Source organism: Rhinolophus sinicus, linkage group LG06 (assembly GCF_036562045.2).
Source record: "Rhinolophus sinicus isolate RSC01 linkage group LG06, ASM3656204v1, whole genome shotgun sequence".
Lineage (NCBI taxonomy): Eukaryota > Metazoa > Chordata > Mammalia > Chiroptera > Rhinolophidae > Rhinolophus > Rhinolophus sinicus.
The window spans coordinates 112090406-112109416 of NC_133756.1; the positions used below are offsets into that span (position 1 = coordinate 112090406).

At 38.1% G+C, this 19011-nt stretch overlaps 1 protein-coding gene across 2 annotated transcripts in view; it reads left to right on the forward strand.

Moving 5' to 3' along the window:
* Positions 1–19011, forward strand: part of RAB30 (RAB30, member RAS oncogene family) — a 79240-nt gene extending 60229 nt beyond the window's left edge. For both annotated transcript variants that reach the window (XM_019752547.2, XM_074335689.1), the window contains exons 4-5: positions 4003–4186; positions 9283–19011. In XM_019752547.2, the coding sequence (XP_019608106.1) occupies positions 4003–4186; positions 9283–9533 (435 nt within the window). In that variant the 3' untranslated portion in view covers positions 9534–19011. The remainder of the gene's footprint in view (positions 1–4002; positions 4187–9282) is intronic.

Here is a 19011-nt window from a genome sequence, read left to right on the forward strand (position 1 = left end):
AAACAAGAGCAGAGAGTGAAATGAGTGTAAATGCCAACCGGAAAGCTCAGAAAAACAGTGCATTGGGGTGGGAGGAAGGAGCTAGGGCGTGGGGTAGGAAGGAGATGGGGGTGTGTGCTCAGGAGGCGCTGGCAGGAAGAGCCCCTCGCTGCTCTATTGTTCCAGCAGAGCAGAAGTGCTTGCCAGCCCCAGGAGTGGAGTCAAGACAGAGGTTGGCATTTCCCAGTAATGTGCACATAGGTGTGCGAGTTAATTCCTCTGACCAGACATGTTCATGCCTGCCCTGTGCCAGGCACTGGGAGTGAGTGCGAGCGAGTAAGAAATAGGCCCCTCTGTGAACGGACAGGCTTAGTTTTCTTTCCTGCATGGCCAGGTTTAGGTATTGCATGTATTCCACTTTCGGCAAACCGTAGCCTCATTTTTAAGTGCTTACTACACGCAGGTAAAAAATCTATCTTTTTACGACCTCTGACTCCATCACAAGACCACAGTCTCCCCAAGAGCAAGGCTTGTGTCTTACTCGATTTTGGACTCACAGCACATTTCTGTCGCCGTCACCTATTTAGGCCTCTGGACCTTCATCCAGAAAAAGTGCGAGTTGGCTAATCTCCCAACTGAAGTCCTCACCAAGTTGCCTGTGACTCTAGCCGTATCTCTAGAATCAAGGCACAAAAGGACCCTTTCAACCACATTAATCCAGGGCCTCATTAACACGTGGACACACAAGGAGCAAGTTCCTTAGTCTTTCAGTGGAAGAGGGCAGACCTGCCCAGGCTTCACTAAAGAAATAGTTGTTGTCTCATTGTTGTTCTTGTTCTTGAACATTTATGGAACACCTCTTTTTGGTGATGTGTGTGTCTTTTTGCTAGTGATTTGCAGGCTTGCTCCGAACCCCATAGAGACACTGGCAAAAAGATTGCCTGCCTGGCAAGTGGCAGGGCAGGACCAGGACCCAGGTCTCACAGCATTTCCCCTACCCCTTGGCCTTCCCTATAAATCTCATTCTTTCTAGAATGGCTCCCAGGATTGAAGGCGGGAAATGAAAGGTATTAGAAACATTCTGGTAGTTCTTAAGGCTTAGTGCCATACCCAGTAAAGGCTTAAAGCTAAGGAACAGGCCCTGGTCTCTGTATGCGTGCTCTGTATTATGAAGGTGACCTTGGGTAGAAAATAGACTTAAAACTTATATAGACTTTCCCCCTATCCATTGATAGTTTTTAGTCTATCATAAATAAAGGAGTAATAAGTAGACCTCTGAGCTAGTCTATAACATTTTAACTTTAGGAGATTAATCATAATAGATACAGAAGATTGTTTCTGGATTTCTCTATAATCAGGAATATTATGCCTAGATAGCAAAGTCTTCAAAGTATGCACGTATATTTGCTTGTTCGACCATCCATCCACCCATTTATTCACCCATCCTGTATCACGGCAGATGCTTTGTGCCAAGCACTGTGTTAGGTAAAGCATCTTGGCTCCCCTTTTAAATACCCTACTAATCATTACATGGAATTCGTCAGTCCTTGCTTTGTGATTCCACAAGCCTTTGTTCATTCAGTTAGCCATCACTCAGATGTGTTCGCCATGTACCACGTTCTGTATTAGGAAGGTGCTGGGATCATAAAGTTAAATAAGACACAGCCCTTGCATTCAAAGATCTTAGGCTGCAAGGAGACACAGTAGTAAACCAGTGATTGCGATATATTATTGTGACGGTGAGGCGACAGAGGGGTAAGTAGTGGGGTGCAAAGCATAGCCCCACGCTGGAGGTGAGAGTGGTTAGAAAGCCCCTGGCTGTGGCACTCAGCACATATTGACTGGCATGAGACTAGCACCAGGAGACACTTGCTCCTCCTGGCGTCTCTGTAATAGGACATCTCCCATTTTACTATGGTTAGTTAACATTGTGTTTGTCTTTCCTATGGGCTGTGAGCTCTTTGAGGTCAGGGATTGGGTTTTATTCATCTTTGTGTGCTCCCTGTGCTTAGCACAGTGCTCTGCATCTATTAATGGCCTATACATGTAGAAAAGGAGCAAATGGGTTGCAGAGAGAATGGAAACCGACTTGAATGATAAAGGCAATGGAATATGGATATCCTCAAGAATGAACCATAGGCTAGAAATAGGCAGCCCTCTATGAGAAAGCAGCATACTTCTTGGCAAGGCCATCCAGTCACTAGTCTAGAAAATATTTCAATGGCTTTAATTCTCAAAGCTGTTCTCAAGACGTGCCAGTCACGAGAACATACTGATTTCTAATGATTGACAGTATTAAATCCAATCACAAGTGTTTTTAGCGGCTCCATGTGGCATAGTCTGTTGTTCTAAGACACACCCTGGCAGAGAGGTCCCATGTCCCTAGATTTGGGGCAGAGCAGAGATGTAGCTTTTGTCCTGGCCAAAGCCAGAGCATCTTTATGGTTGCCTTCTGCATACAGACTTTCATGTATATTATCAAAGACAGCTGCAACTCCAAGCCAAAGGAGAGCCTGTCTGCTGCTGATGGGTGGCTGCGAGTGGCATGGAATGAGTCCTCAGCTGGGAATGAGAAAGCCTGGAGTCGAGTCCCAGCTTTGAGAGAAACCAGTTAGGAGATGGAGTTTCCTGTTAATGAAGGGGAGGCATAAACTTGCCTAATCCATTGGGCTGTTGTAAGGATTCGGTAAGACTGTCAATAAATATTTGAACGTCTTACTATTTGCCAGACACTCTATTTGGTGCAGGGAAAACTGTGAGTAAAATGGACCCTAACCTCCCCCTCGTGAAGCTTTCGGCTTAGTGAGGAAGACAGCTATGAAACAAATTATTACACATAAATAAATCATTCAAGTATGTTAGGTACCATGAGGGAGACTTACAAAGTGGGCTGCAGGAGAAAATATGTGTAGTGGGGGTGGGGGAGAATGGGGTACCTGGCCCAGTCAGAAGGTTCCAGAAGGCCTTCTCTGAGGAAATGATGTTCTGTTAGTGGGGATACATGCATGTTGTGACAAGTGAAATGTATACGATTAGAAGATAAGCTAATGATTGTTGTTGTTTCTCAAGGGTGTCCGATTTGTTCTGCGCTCAGCAGTCGCTCTGGAGAACAATTCTCTTGCAGTAGTCTTCTGCTCTGTGCAGGGAGATTCAGGGAGGAGTGAGAAGTGTTTTGCCTTTTTCTTTGTTATTGGAACCAGTTATTAGGTCATAGAACTGGTAGATGACTTCAGAAAATGTGAACTTTCAGCAGGTTCACATGTTATTAACCTCTTTTCATAAAGAAACCACTGAAGCCCAAAGAGACTTAAGTGACTTGCTCAAGGTCACAGAGCTTAAAAGTGGGGGAGGGAAATTATTATTTTCCATAGCATTGTTCCTGTTTTCATTAACAAAGATAAAACCTTAATGTAATCATTTGAATTTTGAACTGGAGAAGGTGATGAGGTTGGACTTTCTCCCTCTGCAGTTGCTGAGTGAAATGCAGACAATCGCAGAATGACAGCACACCCTGTATCCAACTTTCATAATACAGCATTGTGGTTAAGAGCATGGACTCTGGGACCAGAATGCCTGGTTTAATTGGCTCTGGGACATACTGGCTGAGAGATGTTGAGCAAGTTTATTAATCTCTCTGTACCTCATGTGAGAAATGGATATAGTAACAGTACCTACCTCCTAGAGTTATTGCCGGGATTGAGTGAGTTATTACTGGTAAAGTGCTTAGACTAGAGCATATAATAAGGGGCACATAATAAATGCCCAATAGGTTGGGGTTTTTTAAGAGTAAAAGGGAAATTAAGTGATCTAACAAAGAAATAAAACAAAACAAAAAAGCAAACCTGTGTCCCTAACCAGACACACACAACACATTGAAAAAAAAGATAGGTGCTTTTTTTCTTAGGGCCGAAAATAACCATGAAATTATTTGGGTGAAGGTGTTTCCACTCCTGAACTAAAGTAAAACAATGCTTCCTTTCCTTTCTGCTTCTCCAACCTGATCCTTCGCTTATGCTTTTACAGCTTCAGATCTGGGACACAGCAGGTCAAGAGAGATTTCGGTCCATTACCCAGAGTTATTACCGAAGCGCCAATGCCTTGATCCTCACCTATGACATCACCTGTGAGGAATCCTTCCGCTGCCTTCCGGAGTGGCTGCGGGAAATAGAACAATATGCCAGCAACAAGGTCATCACTGTGCTAGTGGGTAAGTGAGGACTAATGAGGAGGGAAATTGATTTGTGGGCATCAGAGAATTTATAATCACGTAAAGCTTGTGCCTCGGTGCCTTCCAAGAGTATAGTCTACGGCTCTATCATTCCAGCGGTCAACATCCGGTTCTTCTGCAATTGAAGAGAAAGTGAAATAGGTCCTACCCCATGGTGATGGTTTTGAAAGTAAAGTAGAAAATATTGCTGATGGATTTTTTTAATTTTTTTTATCAATGCAGGGTCTAGGGAAGAAGGCAGACTGCCATGAAAGTTATGTGACCTGCTAAACATTTTTTTTAAATCTAATTATAAGATCGCAGAAACCGCTGGTGTAGAAGTAAAATATATCTCCTAAGTTGATAAGGAATTCACTATTGAAGCCCTTGTGTGTTTTTTTGCCTAAAAAATGACTTTGGCTAATTTTTTCCCTTCTTACATTTATGCTGACTTGAGAAATTCTAATTTTCAGAAAGAATCCAGTAAGGGAAATTCTGCAGTTTGTTTCACTTTGTAGGAGCATAGAACCTATGTTTAGTATGGGGGGAAAAGCAGAAAAGAACCCATGATTTTCTATGGTGACAAATATACCCATTAAGAATGGAATTGCAGTGAAATGGACCAGATCATTAAAAATTCCTCTAGTGGTGATGGAAAGATGTTAATAATATATGGCTGTTAAAATGTTTTCTTCCTAGAAGGAATATTGCTGTATATTCTAGCAAGACCTGAATTGGAAATCTGGGTAGAAAACCTTAGAAACATGAAGTTACAAATTATGGCTAATAGTGAGTTAACACTTTATAGTAAGTATTATAGCTAGCTTGTATGTTCCAGGAATCCTTTTAGGAACTTTATGTGTCGTGATCCCTAATTTACAGATGAGGAAACCAAGGCTCAGAGAGGTGAAGGTTTTTGCCCAAGGTCACACAGCATGTAGGATCTAGTACAAACCCTGCATTTGTCCAACGTTAATGTGCTGCCTTGTAACAAATTGGTGGATGTTTCTTCAAGGAGCTGGGTTAAGTATCTGCCTCTCTATGAGCTAATGCTCCTTGCCCAGTCCTGAAAACCCTCTTGCATCCTGGAGAGCCTTTGCCATGAAGCACCTGAAAGCCTCTCAGCTTTGGACTTGGGCTTTCTTTCTGTTTCACAGAAATCCCCTGAGAACTTGAGTCAAAGCATTACTACTTGGGAATCTATCTAAGGAACTTAACGGCACATTTGAGGGGAGATAATTAGTCAATTCCGTGTGAAAGAGTCACTGGCTTTTTTACTATTATTATTTAACTTTTTACTATGGAAAATTTCAAACATAAGCAAAAATAGAGAAAACAGTATAATGAACCGATATGTACACATCTCTCATCTTTGACAATCATCAGCTCATGGCCAATCTTATTTCATCTGTTTCCCATCTATTTTGTCTGCCCTCCCCTTCAGATCCCAGATGCTGTATTAGTTCATCTTTCAAATTTCAGTGTATATCTCTAAAAGTTAAGTTTCTTTTAAAAAAGAGAACCTAACCACAATGCCGTTTCACACCTGAAAATATTAACAATTCTTTAATAGCATCAAAAATTTAGACAGTGTTCAAATTTCCTTGATTGACTCAAAAATGTTTTAGTTTATTCAAATCAAGATCTAAATGAGGGCCATATGTTATAATTGATTTTTAATTTTTTTTAATTCTCCTGTTATCTGTAGGTTATCTTTCCATTTTTTTTTTCTCCCCTGGAACTTATTTGTTAAAGCATATGTTTGTCCTTGTAGAGTTTTCAAGTCTGAATTTTATTTCACCCCTGTGGGTGTCACTTCATATACTCCTCCATCACCTGAATTTCTTAGATTTGTAGGTAAATCTAGAGGTCTGGTCAGATTCAGATTATTTTGGTCATTTTCTTTTTAGCAAAAACACCTCATAGTTGGTATTCTGAGGTATAGTTCTCACAGGAAAGTCAAGAAAAACGCTTGATTTTTTTCTTTTTTATTTGCCACTTTTCAAGGTAATGAGTTGGTGCCTTAGTATCTTCCAAAAGTAACTGTTGAAGTTTGTTTATATTTTGAATATCATTATAGATTGAAATATATTTGATGTATTCTAGTCCTTTGCAATTTTTATTATCAATGCTGCAACTCTTCCAACTCTGAGAGTTGGAGCTTCTTCAAATGGGCTCCTGAGTCCTTTTGACATGACCCCAGAAATCTGATAATTTTCTTGTTTTCTGGTATGAAAAGTGTTCCAGACACATTGTGTGCAGTTCCTGCCCCAGATCTGGACTTAACCTTTTCTTCAAGAAGCACTGTTTCTTTTTTTTTTAAATCAGACCAACAGATATTTATTACTTATACTATGCAAAGCAGTTTTTCCTCTAAGTTCTCTTTGTAAACATTCTTAATTTGGTGTGCTTTCACCAAATTAAGTATACTTTATACTTCAAGTATAAAAAATATACTTTTTAAATTTTTCAATTATAGTTGATATTCAATATTATATTAGTTTCAGCTGTACAGCATAGTGGTTAGACATTTATATCTGGCACCATACCTAGTTATTACAGTATTATTGACTGTATTTCCTATGCTGTACTTTATATTCTCATGACTATTTTTATAACTGGCAATTGGTACTTCTTAATCCCTTTACCTTTCTCACTCAGTGCCCCCCCCCATCCTCCCATCCGGCAACCATCAGTTTGTTCTCTGTATCTATGAGTCTCTGTTTTGTTTGTTCATTTGTTTTTTAAATTCCATATATAAGAGAAATAATATGGTATTTGTGTTTCTCTGTCGCACTTATTTCACTTAGCATAATACCCTCTAGGTCCATCCATACTGTTGCAAATGCTAAGATTTCATTCTTTTTTATGGCTGAATAGTATATATATACCACCTCTTCTTTATCTAATCGTTTCTCAAAGGATACTTAGGTTGCTTCCATATCTTGGCTGTTGTAAATAATGCTGCAATGAACATAGGGGTGCATATATCTTTTTGAATTAGTGTTTTGGATTTCTTCAGATAAATACCCAGAAGTGAGATTGCTGGGTCATATGGTAGTTCTATTTTTAATTTTTTTGAGAAACCTCCATACTGTTTTTTATAGTGGCTGCACCAATTCTCAATCCTCCCAAGCACTATTTCTTTTTATTGGGAAGTTGTATTTAGAGGCCACAACCAAGGTGATAATAATCCTCCTTGCTTTTAGGCTTGTCCGTGGACAGAGCTAATGTGTGTGTGTGTGTGTGTGTGTGTGTGTGTGTGTGTGTGTGGTGAATTCTGTAGCGTCCACAGGGGTTGTACTGTTAGACTCTACTAAACATTTGACTCCCCAGACAACCATAGGCTGCACTTAGCATCACATTCACTTAGGACAGGATAGGAAACACGGCTTAACAGCAGGTCAGCATCAGGCATTCCTCATAGCAGTCCCCATAGCTGTCCTGGACCTCCTGGGACACTTCATGTCTGAGGAACAAGGCTCACTTTCAAGCAAGTGCAGTATCTGCCCCTGCCTAGAAGCCTCAGTGCCCCATCGGAGTCAATCTCTTTTATAACAACTCCATGGGCTTAACTTTCAGGTCTCTTCAAATGAAGAATCACCACACTCAGGGAAGCCAAAGATACGGCTTTCCATTAGGTATTTGTAATTCCTACATAGAATTCCCAGGCCAGATGGCATTTATCAATCAGGGGTCACTTTTACCATAGAAAACGTCACCAAGTAACACAGTTGACATAGCACCTTGGTCGAGTTTCCAGGAGAATAGAGATAGAAAATGTTTTAAAGATAAAATACACCATGAATTATTCACATTGATACTTCCATTTGTAATTCAGGACTTCAGAAATTATACTTCATTAATCTTGTATCTGTATTTCTTTTTTCCCATGCCAAAAATCCCTGTCCAGTGACACTTCCCTAATGACTCATTTGTTTTATCCCCTAAAACATGCACAGCATCCTCAGAATACTGTGTTTCCCCCAAAAGAAGACCTTGCCGGACAATCAGCTCTAAGCATCTTTTGGAGCAAAAATTAATTTAAGACCCGGTCTTATTTTACTATGATATAAGACTGGGTATAATACAATATAATACGATATGATATGATATAATATAGTATAATATAATATGATATAATAGCGGGTCTTATATTAATTTTTGCTCCAAAAGATACATTAAAGCTGATTGTCTGGCTAGGTCTTATTTTCAGGGAAACACGGTAGCAATGATAGCACTACCACTGATGAGATGATTACTGAAACAGTTCAAAGGTTTTTCCTTCAGTCCTTTTTGTTCTTAGGGAATATACCAGTGGGAAGGCTCAGTTAAATTACTGTATCTTAAATGCACCTGAAAAAGTTTCTCTCTGTGTGGTTATGCCACTTCATGACAAACAGGGTCATTTGTGTCATTTTGCTTTCAATTTTAGGAATTGCTTTTTAAATTTAATTTCATATTGATTGTATAATTTTGTAAGATGCGTAAGTTACATCTATAAAACAAGGTATATTTAGAGAGGTCTAGTTTCCCTCTCTCTCCCCCAGTCTCGTTCCTTTCATAGCTAATCGTTATCTTTAAAATTAAGATTTTGTTGTGCTCGCTTTGTCAGCACAGGTACTAAAATTAAGATTTTGGTTTATTCTCCCATTAAAAAAAATAAGCCAATAATTGTGTGTATATATTTTTTTCATCCTTTTTATTAGATAAACAGTTGTATATTACATACACTTTCTTCTACTTTGCATTATTTGCTTAACAATATATCCTAGTGTCTCATTCCCTCGAAGCATATAGAGGTAATCCTTATTGCTTTTTATAGTGCCAAATAACCCGAATAACTATGAGTGTACCACAGTGCATTCAGCCAGAGCCCAACTGATGAACATTTCGGCTGTTTCTAGTTCCTTGCCATTAAAAATGGCACTGGTATTTAAAAATAAACATTCTAGTACTCATGGTCACATTTGCTGTGCTTTACTTGCCCACCTATCTGGTTTAACATCGCATATGGAATTGAATTTTGATGTTTCTGAGACTGCAAAAAAGATGAAATGATGATTCCTTCTGTGATTTTTTTACCACTGTTTTAGGCAACAAGATAGATCTGGCTGAAAGGAGAGAGGTCTCCCAGCAGAGAGCAGAAGAATTCTCCGAAGCTCAGGACATGTATTATCTGGAGACCTCAGCCAAGGAATCGGATAACGTGGAGAAACTCTTCCTTGACTTAGCTTGCCGCCTCATCAGTGAAGCCAGGCAGAACACACTTGTGAACAATGTATCGTCACCCTTACCCGGAGAAGGGAAAAGCATCAGCTATTTGACTTGTTGTAATTTCAACTAAAGGCCGAGGCAAGCAGAAACAAAAGAAATCAGCAGCTGCCCCAATGGGCCACGAGTTGCTGGGGAGATCTGGCGATGATGGTGGCCCCTGCTCCCGGACCTTCTGACTCCTGTGGCTCCTGAGTTTACAAAGCATGGCAGGCCAAGGGCCTTGCCCCCAGGCCGGCATTCGCAGAACATATAACAGTTTGACCCTTTTGCAGTCTGGAGTCAGAGCAAGGAGAAAATTGCACTACGCGCTCCATGATCTGCAGAGCATGTTGCTTTTGTTTTTTTTAAAACAAGTAAAAGCGCATTCCTGAACACAGTCCAGGGGAATCCCTCCTGCACATCAGTGGGTGCATGTGGGGGGCTGTTCTTTAGGGCGTCTGGAGGCCCTGATTTTCTTGTCCACCTGATAAACCCAAACTGGGAAGGCCAAGAACTGTCTCTGTGGTACGTGCTGATGACCCCACGGAGATGTTGAAAAGTGTTATTTCTCTTGTCCACAGGCACTTTCAAGAACTTTGGGATGTAAAAATGAAATGAAACCCTTACCCATGACCAACAGTTAACAATTATTGTTTTAATAATATATACAAGCTCCATGACTCCTTTTGGTGCTAACGATTCTACTATTTCACAGACCAAACATTTTAGTACCTTGATGTCGTTAAATGTATTTCATAGAAATAAAAAATAATAATAAGGGAAGCCCATGAATCAGCACTCTTTCTAAAAGTCTTCTCGCTACCTTTTCTAGGGTAGATTGGTTAGAAAAGAGAATACGTTCCTTTCTTGTTCCCCGTTTTCTTCTATTCTCCCATCTTTCCGGCCCTTTAAGCAAATGAAAAACTTTGAAAAAAAATGGTTGATAATATTCTAATATAAAAGATTAGCTCTAAGACATGATGAGTAGTATGATAAAACAGACCAGATCTGACCAAAATACTGTGGATTAAAGGACTGAGAGTTGCAAGCAGAGCACAGTCCTTCATAGCAGGTCACGTCTTTTACTTTCTGGTTCTAGCCATCTTGGACAGACCAAGGCTTAGGATTTTTGTAGACGTTTTTAGTCTGATAAGTGAGACTAGCAACACATGAAAACTCTCACGAACCATTTTTGTATCTTCAATGATAACCTTAAAAATTTTCTGCTTGTGGAAGCAGGTTGAATTGTCATTTGTCACCTCCTTCTTGTAGTAATGTCCCTCTCAGACCATACATTCTTTCCTGTTTCTTTTCTCTTTTCCTCTCTTTCTGTCCTGGTCTCCCCCTTCTTCTTCCCTCCCTCCCCTGCTCTTTCCCTCACTCTTCCCCATCCCCTCCTTTCCTTATATGCATGTGTTACTGCAAATCTCCAATTCAAATGGAGGTGTATATGCCTTTATTTAGCCAATTTAAAAACAGGACTCAAAATGGAAGCTGTGCTGCTGAATATGTTACTATTTCTTCAGTGCCATACTTTGATACCTTCCAATTTATTCACTGATATAAATGCAAATTGCGAAAAATAATTAAACATGTATGATGTTGATGCTGTCAGATGTTTATATAGCTTGCTGTTTAGCATAACTGAGAGATGAGTAATGGATTAAGGATAATATATGTAATTCCACTGCTTTTGTAGATGGTGGCAATCTCAGTCCTGATACTTTGATGTTTGAAAGCCATTTAATTTTAAGGAAATGAGTCATGTAGAGACACGATTTTGATAAAGAATTTCTAGCATTTCTCTAGCAGGTTTCAGAGTGACCGACCATCTCTTGCTCATAGGGACTATACATATTGTTTAAGGGACTGATACTTTTGGTTCGACTCACTGTGTTTGTCCCGATCCTGTGGATAAGAGGACCCCAGGAGTTTGAATTGCTTTTATCTCACAGTCTGCAGGAAAGAAAAATCATTTTAATAAACAGCAACCACAGCAATTTATACGGTATCTGTTGCCTTTTCCTCCTCATCTTCCCCACTAAGGCAGCAAGTAAATGTACTCAGAAAACAAGTTGATCAAGGTGGGCAGAAGAACTCTTTTTACATTGCAAGGAAATGTCCCTAAGTTCAGATTTATTATCTTTCAGTTAGGGCAAAAATCCAGTTTCCCCAGTACACCAAGACCCAACATTCTCTCACAGCAGCAAGTGTGTTGAAAATAAAGTTGCTTTGTTACTTTAGAGGATAGGAATTTGTTAGACTGGACACATTTAGTTGTAAAATAAAAGCTTCTAGAGCGGCTCTTGCATTTTGAAATTCTTATTCCCTAGGGCTCAGCCGCCTCTATCTACCCTTGGCTGTACTCAGAAGGGGATTAGAAAGCTCTGCTCTTGGCCCCTTGCTACCCTTTAACTCCTCCCAGCCTCTCTGTAATTTCCAGACACCCGTCCATGGCCCATCAGCAGGGACACATGAGAATGTAGGGCTTCGTTTCTTTCTTTCTTTTCCCCTTAGTTGTGTGAATTCCAGATTAGGCCTTATGGACACTTGTTCACTGATGTATCTCAAGTTTGAGAATAATGCCTGGCAATATTGTAGGTACTCAATAAGTATTAGTTGAATAAATTACTTAGTGCCAAAAGGAACGTTTTTTGGTTAAATAGAAATTTTTCAAATAGAACTTGAGAAAGGACATTAACTAAATGTGCTCTTCTTAACCCAGGCCAGGAACTAAACTTAGTGGTTTGCCCTCTAGTTCTAACCGTCGTGTCGTTCTTTGCTATGATGAGTCTTCTTCAATAAAAATGAATTCTCATTCAAGGGTGGATGCAAAAGAGAGTTGCTTTCTCATAATTCAGTTTGGCTTGATCTGACTTACAAGACTACCAGAGTCCATGTCTGCTTCCATTTTTGGTGTGATCTTTTTCTTCTTTTAATAAAATTGCTAAATATGTGGCAGAAGTTTTTTATTTCCAATGAAAATGCATCATAGTCACGTCATGGAGTCAGATTTGGGAGAATGTGTGAAATCATATAGCTTGCTGACATTAATGATATTTTATTATGGCTTTGTGCAGACTGTATCCTCAAATGATTTTGTGCTTCCTCCTATACCTATGCAAGGCTTTTTATTCCTTTATATGCTTTTATTAGGTCTATTAAATTATGTTAACATTTAATTTTGGTTATACAGGACCAGTGATCCTTTCTGTGGATTACTTAGATTAGTTCATTAGCTTTGCCTGGCCTTTATTTTTCCCTTTTAGTCATTTCATGTTTGCATCTCTTCCTGAGTAAAGTGGCAAGAAAATAACTAAAAATGAAAGTCAAATGGATTGATTTGACAATGTGTCAATTTCTGATTTGGAGTTTGGTGAGAAAGGTAAAAACTACAGGCCAAAATAAGATATTTGGATTAGAATTATTTAAGCAGTTTGGACTTGTTGGAGGGAGGAGACAGAATTTAACAGAAGACTAGATTCTTCTTTCTTCTGTGCTTCTTTCTATATGCTTTTGGAGGACACTGGTGACTTCCATGGTTAGATCAGTGATTTGCCTTTTAGCTATCCCATAATTCTTCTAGATTCAGCATCCAGTTTTAGTTAATGTGTCATTCTGAGTAAGTAGCAGTTGTAAGTGATTTTGAATTGGTCTTCTGACTAAAATGAAAAGATCTTGTTTTATAAACCAAGCCACGTGAATAAGATATCATCTTATTATAATCAGAAAAAAAACTTTTTCACTTTTCCCCCTCATATACCAAACCAATGGCTTTAAAGATAAGACATTTTCTGTTTCCTAATCCTGCAGAACTCTGTATATTTCATGCTCATTAGTACTTTAGGGACCAATACCCTGTTAGCCTCTGGAAGAGCTCCTCTAGGGTTTGCCCTTATTTCTAGAATTTTTTAACTGCAACTGGTTACTTATTTTCCTCAACCACAGTCCTGACAGATGTGTTTCAATGCAACTATACTAATACTTTTAAGACTTAATTAGAAAATCAAAAGCAGTGAAAAACAACCTTCCGCCATAAGCAGTATAGTTGAACACTAATTCTGGGATTAGGGGGTGTGTTTTCTTTCTTCCTTTTGGATTTCATTTCTGTCACATAAGCCTATGTGTGTCTGGCAGGAAATCTGCCTTCCCTGACATTCTTCTCACTGGGTACAAAGTATACTGAATTAAGAACTTATCATCCCTTCAAGCAACTAATTAATATAGTAATGTTAGACCAAGGGAGATGACACTTCATCTTTCCTAAGTCCATGATGTTGAAATATTACAATCATTCTTGGATGCCATACTTTGGAATGAAAAACAAAATGGAGGCATAACAAAGATGGTGAATGAATTTAAAATTTAAGACATTTGAGGAATACGTGAACGATTTGGGGAGATTTAGCCCAGGAATGAGAAAGAAATACAATTAGTACATTAGAGAAAGATTCTGTGGTTCAAAGGGGGTGAAAAGAGGTCCACTAAATAGAGGCCATAGGACCACAGATTTGTTAGGGAGAACATTCTTAAAAAGATGGTTCACCACGAAAGGGTCTACTTTGGGTAAGAGTTTCTGTCAAGCAGAGGCTAAAAAAAAACTCAGCAAAGATGATGTGGAGAGGATCCCAGCATTGGCTGGGGGTTGGACCAGATGACCTATTAACATTCTATTTTGTAGTACTTTACCCCTCCTAACATTATAACATGTTTAATTAAATATTTGTTGCCCCAGAGCTGATGATTTTTTATTTTTTAAGGCTTTGCTTTTCTACCAAAAGTGCATCCTACCTTCCAGGGAGGAGGTTAGTTCCATGTTGTTAGGCTAAAAAACTACTTGCAATTATGCTCTAAGCTGAGACATCCATTTATTGATGTCCTGTTGAAATCACAAAATGGTTCTTCAGTTAAAATTTTTTTTAATGTATTGTTTTAGTAGAAGTTACAGGAAATCGTGAAAATTGTATATTTGTCACGTGCCAAACATAGGCCAGGCTCAGTTTAGTGAATGATTAGTGTCTCTTCAGGATAGGCCTTTTAAACAGGACAGACTTTTCAGTGAAAGATCCCATAAATACACCAACATGAAATTTTGCAGCTCCCATCAGAGACAGGCAGGTGGATCATTGGCATAAGCAGTTCCCAAGATCTATTTTGGAAAAATCTCAAATGCCCTTTGGTCAGTGGGTTTCTCTTGAAGAAACATGATCTGAAAATGATTTTAACAGAACTGAGGCCAAATGGCTTCATATAGAAAGTAATGAAACACAGGTCTTCGAAAACCGGAGATAACTATAAGCGGCATTTGCAAATAAATCTCATGATCCAAATGATTCCACCTGCAAAATAACGTGCATCCTTGCTAGGCTGATAAGAGTCATTGGCCTTGCATCACTATGGTGAGAAACACTCGGGTTTGGGTGAGACTTCCTTGGACTCCTTTGGCTAAAAGGTCAGGGCATAAAAGCGAGCTACCTCTTCTTTAATTGACGACCTGAGGTGCATGAGTCAACAACATTCTCCTTTCCCACTGAGTGAAAGCATGATTTTTGGAGATGTTGTGTTCTAGTTCCTGATGGATTCCTTGGCTGGTTGTGATTCTGACACGTAAGGGAGAGATGTAGGGGGATGTATAGAAGGGAGACCGTAGGCTAGGTGTGAGGGGGCCTAGTACTGCCATGAATTAATCAGCTGTAACTTTATGCAAAGCACAATCTCTTCAGCATCAGTTTCCTCATTGATGAGACAGACTTATAATACCTATCAGGATTATTATGAAAATTAGATAAGATACATTGAAAGTACAGTGCTTAGTAAACAATAAGCACTCAGATATTTGTTCTTTTCTCCTTGATTAAAAGCAGACTTTGGATGGTCTGATGCAAATATAGATCCTTAGGACTAAACAAAGAACCCTTCTTGACTTCTAAGAGCTCCATTTCTGAAAGGGCCTTAAAAGGAAATCACTTATTTGATGCATCAGTCTGCCTTTGGACGTTACTGTTACCCAAGAGACTCTTCATTTCTTTACATACTACAGGAAAGGCATATTCTGTGTCTTTCTCTCTCCCTCCACCCCCTCCATAGGCAATTCCAGGGTTGTAAACTCCTCATTATCAACAAACTTAACCTTATTATTGAAATACCTCACAGTGCAATTTGAACCTCTTTCTTCTAGATCCTATTGTCCATGGGAAGAAAAATGGGTTGATTCTATTTTCTTTGTAAGTGGCTGTGTTTGCCATTTATTATTGCCCTTTTGCCTCACTGTTTTTCTTTAATGGCAGTCAGAAAAGCTCATTAAGGTGATGATAATTATTCCCTTGGGGAATGTCAGGCTAGGTATTTATAAATTCAGCTTATTGGTATGAGATTTAGATCATCATGTTGCTGTTGGTTAACTCTTCAATTATTCATGTATTTCTCTTCTTTATGTAACATAATTGATAACAAAGTGTGCTTCTGAAGAATTATTCTGGCAGTGTGACTCTTCTTTCTTTTTCTTGGTAAAAATGGAGTCATAGTTCTAATTTTGTAATCTGCTTTTAGAATTTACTTTCATAGATAGTGTTGTTTAATAGACATAATTACCAACCTTGAAATTTAGCAGGGTTTCTTTCCCTTTCTACGTATGCACTAAAGTCTGAAATAAAATATGGAATATCATATGCTTAATAAAGCAAAAATTTATGTACAGAATGATAAAAGATAAGAACCTGGTCTATTAGAATAATTTGTCACTAGTTGGTTGAATGGTGCATAGCTTTTGTTTAAGGTTACATAGTTATGCTTTGATTAAATAACAATAACAAGACTTGATAACCCTTTGAAAAACAGCTGCTAAACATATTGCTTTCTGGAATGTAATCATTAGGAATAAATATTCTCTTATCCTATACAATTGCAGAATGCTAGTGGAACTTTCTTGTAGGCTATTTGACAATGAATGTCGATTGATTTAAATAAAAACAAATTTTTTTAATCCTCTTATCCCTTTAAGGTGTGTTGGGACTTTCATGTCCCTGTTGTAGAAAATTTCAAATGACTGGAATGTTGGATCTAATTTCTGCTCACTGAAGTGTTCTCTAGACATACCAGATGGTTGGAGCTCCTTTGATGATATGTAAGGGAGCTATATAAATGTATGTATGTCAATACATTTACATAAACGTCTGTGAGTAAAATTGTTTTCAGCAAAAAAACTCTGCTCAAATTTCACTTAATACAGGATTAAAAAGAGATTTTTTGTAATCTAAAGGGAAAAAAAAGTGACCCCATATACTGTATTTTGCCGTGTATAATGCACATCCACGTTTTTGGCCCAAACTTTCATGGAAAAAAGTCTTTCGTTTTAATTTTTTAGTACTACCCAGGTATAATGTGCATCCTTAATTTTCCCTCACAAATTTGGGCAAAAAAGTGTGCATTACGTATGGCAAAATATGGTGTATTGTTGCATACACTTTAGTGCATGACTTTTAGTATAGGGATGAAATCAAATGCAAAGTCTCATTCTGGAGGTCTTTTCAGCAGCGAGTGAAAATATTTAGAGAAGCTGTTTTATGAAGACTTTGAGAATCCCTGATTTCCCCGTTTCCTATCTCTTTCCATTAAAACATGGATCTTTAACATACACATCGTTTTAAAAAACATGTTTATCATCAGATCTTATGAACTCAATTCTTAATATTTGGCTGTTGGTTTTAAGAATAGGCTATCAGTAATACCTGAATCCACCAGTATATAAAATCTAACCAGCAGCTTCAATACAAACATAATACTTGATTTTAAATGTTAATATGCAGATATTAACAGTACACTGTACCATGTCTTATGTTATCATGTTTTTTTCCCTTAATAATAAGCCTGATAGAAATATAAGCCCATAATAACCTGAGTGCAATTAGCTGAAAACAGTCTGTAGAAAGGAAATTGTATGAGAACTTCAATCAATATTTAAAAAGAGGGATAGGGAACTGGAATCTAAACAAAATATTTTAAATGAAGTTCCCTCTCTTTTTTAAACACTCAGATATAATTCACACATCATACAATTCTGTGTCCGGTAGTTTCGCTGTAGCATCTTCTGGTAGACATCTTAGCCACAAGCATTTTTTGCTGCAAACATTGTTGCTGCATAACTAATTGTCCATAAGGCAATTTTGCTGTAAAAAAAAGATAAAATAACTGGTTGACAGGGTTTTTTTGTTTGTTTGTTTTGTTTCATTTCTCCATTGACGAATCAATCAACCATTGTAAAAAAGAAAGATAAAGTAACGGGTGACTGTTTGTTTGGTTGGTTTCATTTCTTCATTGATCAACTTCCTTTTAAGCTAGTCGTCAGTTTGGTTCCACTTCCCCATTGACAAAGTTCTCTCACTCCCATTTTTGCAATATATATAAATCTTAGCTAGCCCTTGGATGGTTTATACAGTGACAAGTAAAGATGTCTACAGTGAAAATACCTAGAACCATACAATTCACCCCCTTGAAAGTGTCCAGTTCAGTGTTTTTTAGTATTTTCACAAAATTGTGCAACCATTACCACTATCTAATTCCAGAACCATCATTCCAAAAAGAAACTCTGTACTCATTAGCTGTCACTCTCCCTGTCTCCTCTCCCAGCATCTGACAAGCACTAATTTACTTTCTGTCTCTACAGATTTGCCTGACCTGAGCATTTCATATAAACAGAATTATACAATATGTGGTCTTCTGTGTCTGACTTCTTTCACTTAGCATAATGTTTTCCAGTTTCATGTTGAAGTATGAATCAATACATTCTTTTTATGGCTAAATAATATTCCATTGGATGTATATACCACATTTTATTTGCCCATTTATCATTGATGGACATTTGGGTTGTTTCCACATTTTGGCTGTTATAAATAATGCTGCCATGAACATTTGTGTACAAAGTTTCTGTGTGGGCATATGTTTTCATTATCTCTCTTAAAAGCAATTAGTCTAGCAAATCAAGTCATTGTGTTCATTTAAGCAGAACTTCTTGAAGTCCTACTTAGAGAATGCAACTGATCTTAGATCAACTGGTCAATTAGAAGACCTCTGAATAATGGCTAATTCTCCAATAAGTCCATAAGAATTTTTCTATGAGCCTATTATTTAGTTATGATAATCAATTTTATGAAGACAGCTTCAGTATTATAGAAATTGAGTTATCATACATAGAATTTATAAAGTCCTCTATTGTTTTAAAGGACAGCTACAAATCATGCTGGACAGGAGTACTCATTCCATCTTCTAAGATTCAATGAAGGAGCATTTTTAATATACAATTTCCTTTATTTACCGACTGGCTTTTAAAGTTTGGGTTTTCCTTCTTGAAAAAAGATTGTCAAATAGCAAAACCACCTAACTGTCCATTGTAGCTTAAGTGTTTATTATTAAGAAACAATTCATACTGAGAGTCAAAGTAAAAAGAATGTATTTTGTGTGCAATGGATGAATGTATCAATGACTTTTTATTTGTAACATAATTTTTAAAAAACATGAATGGAAATTGCTTTCCCATGTACTTGTACATAAATAAACATTTCCTGTTGCCCCCA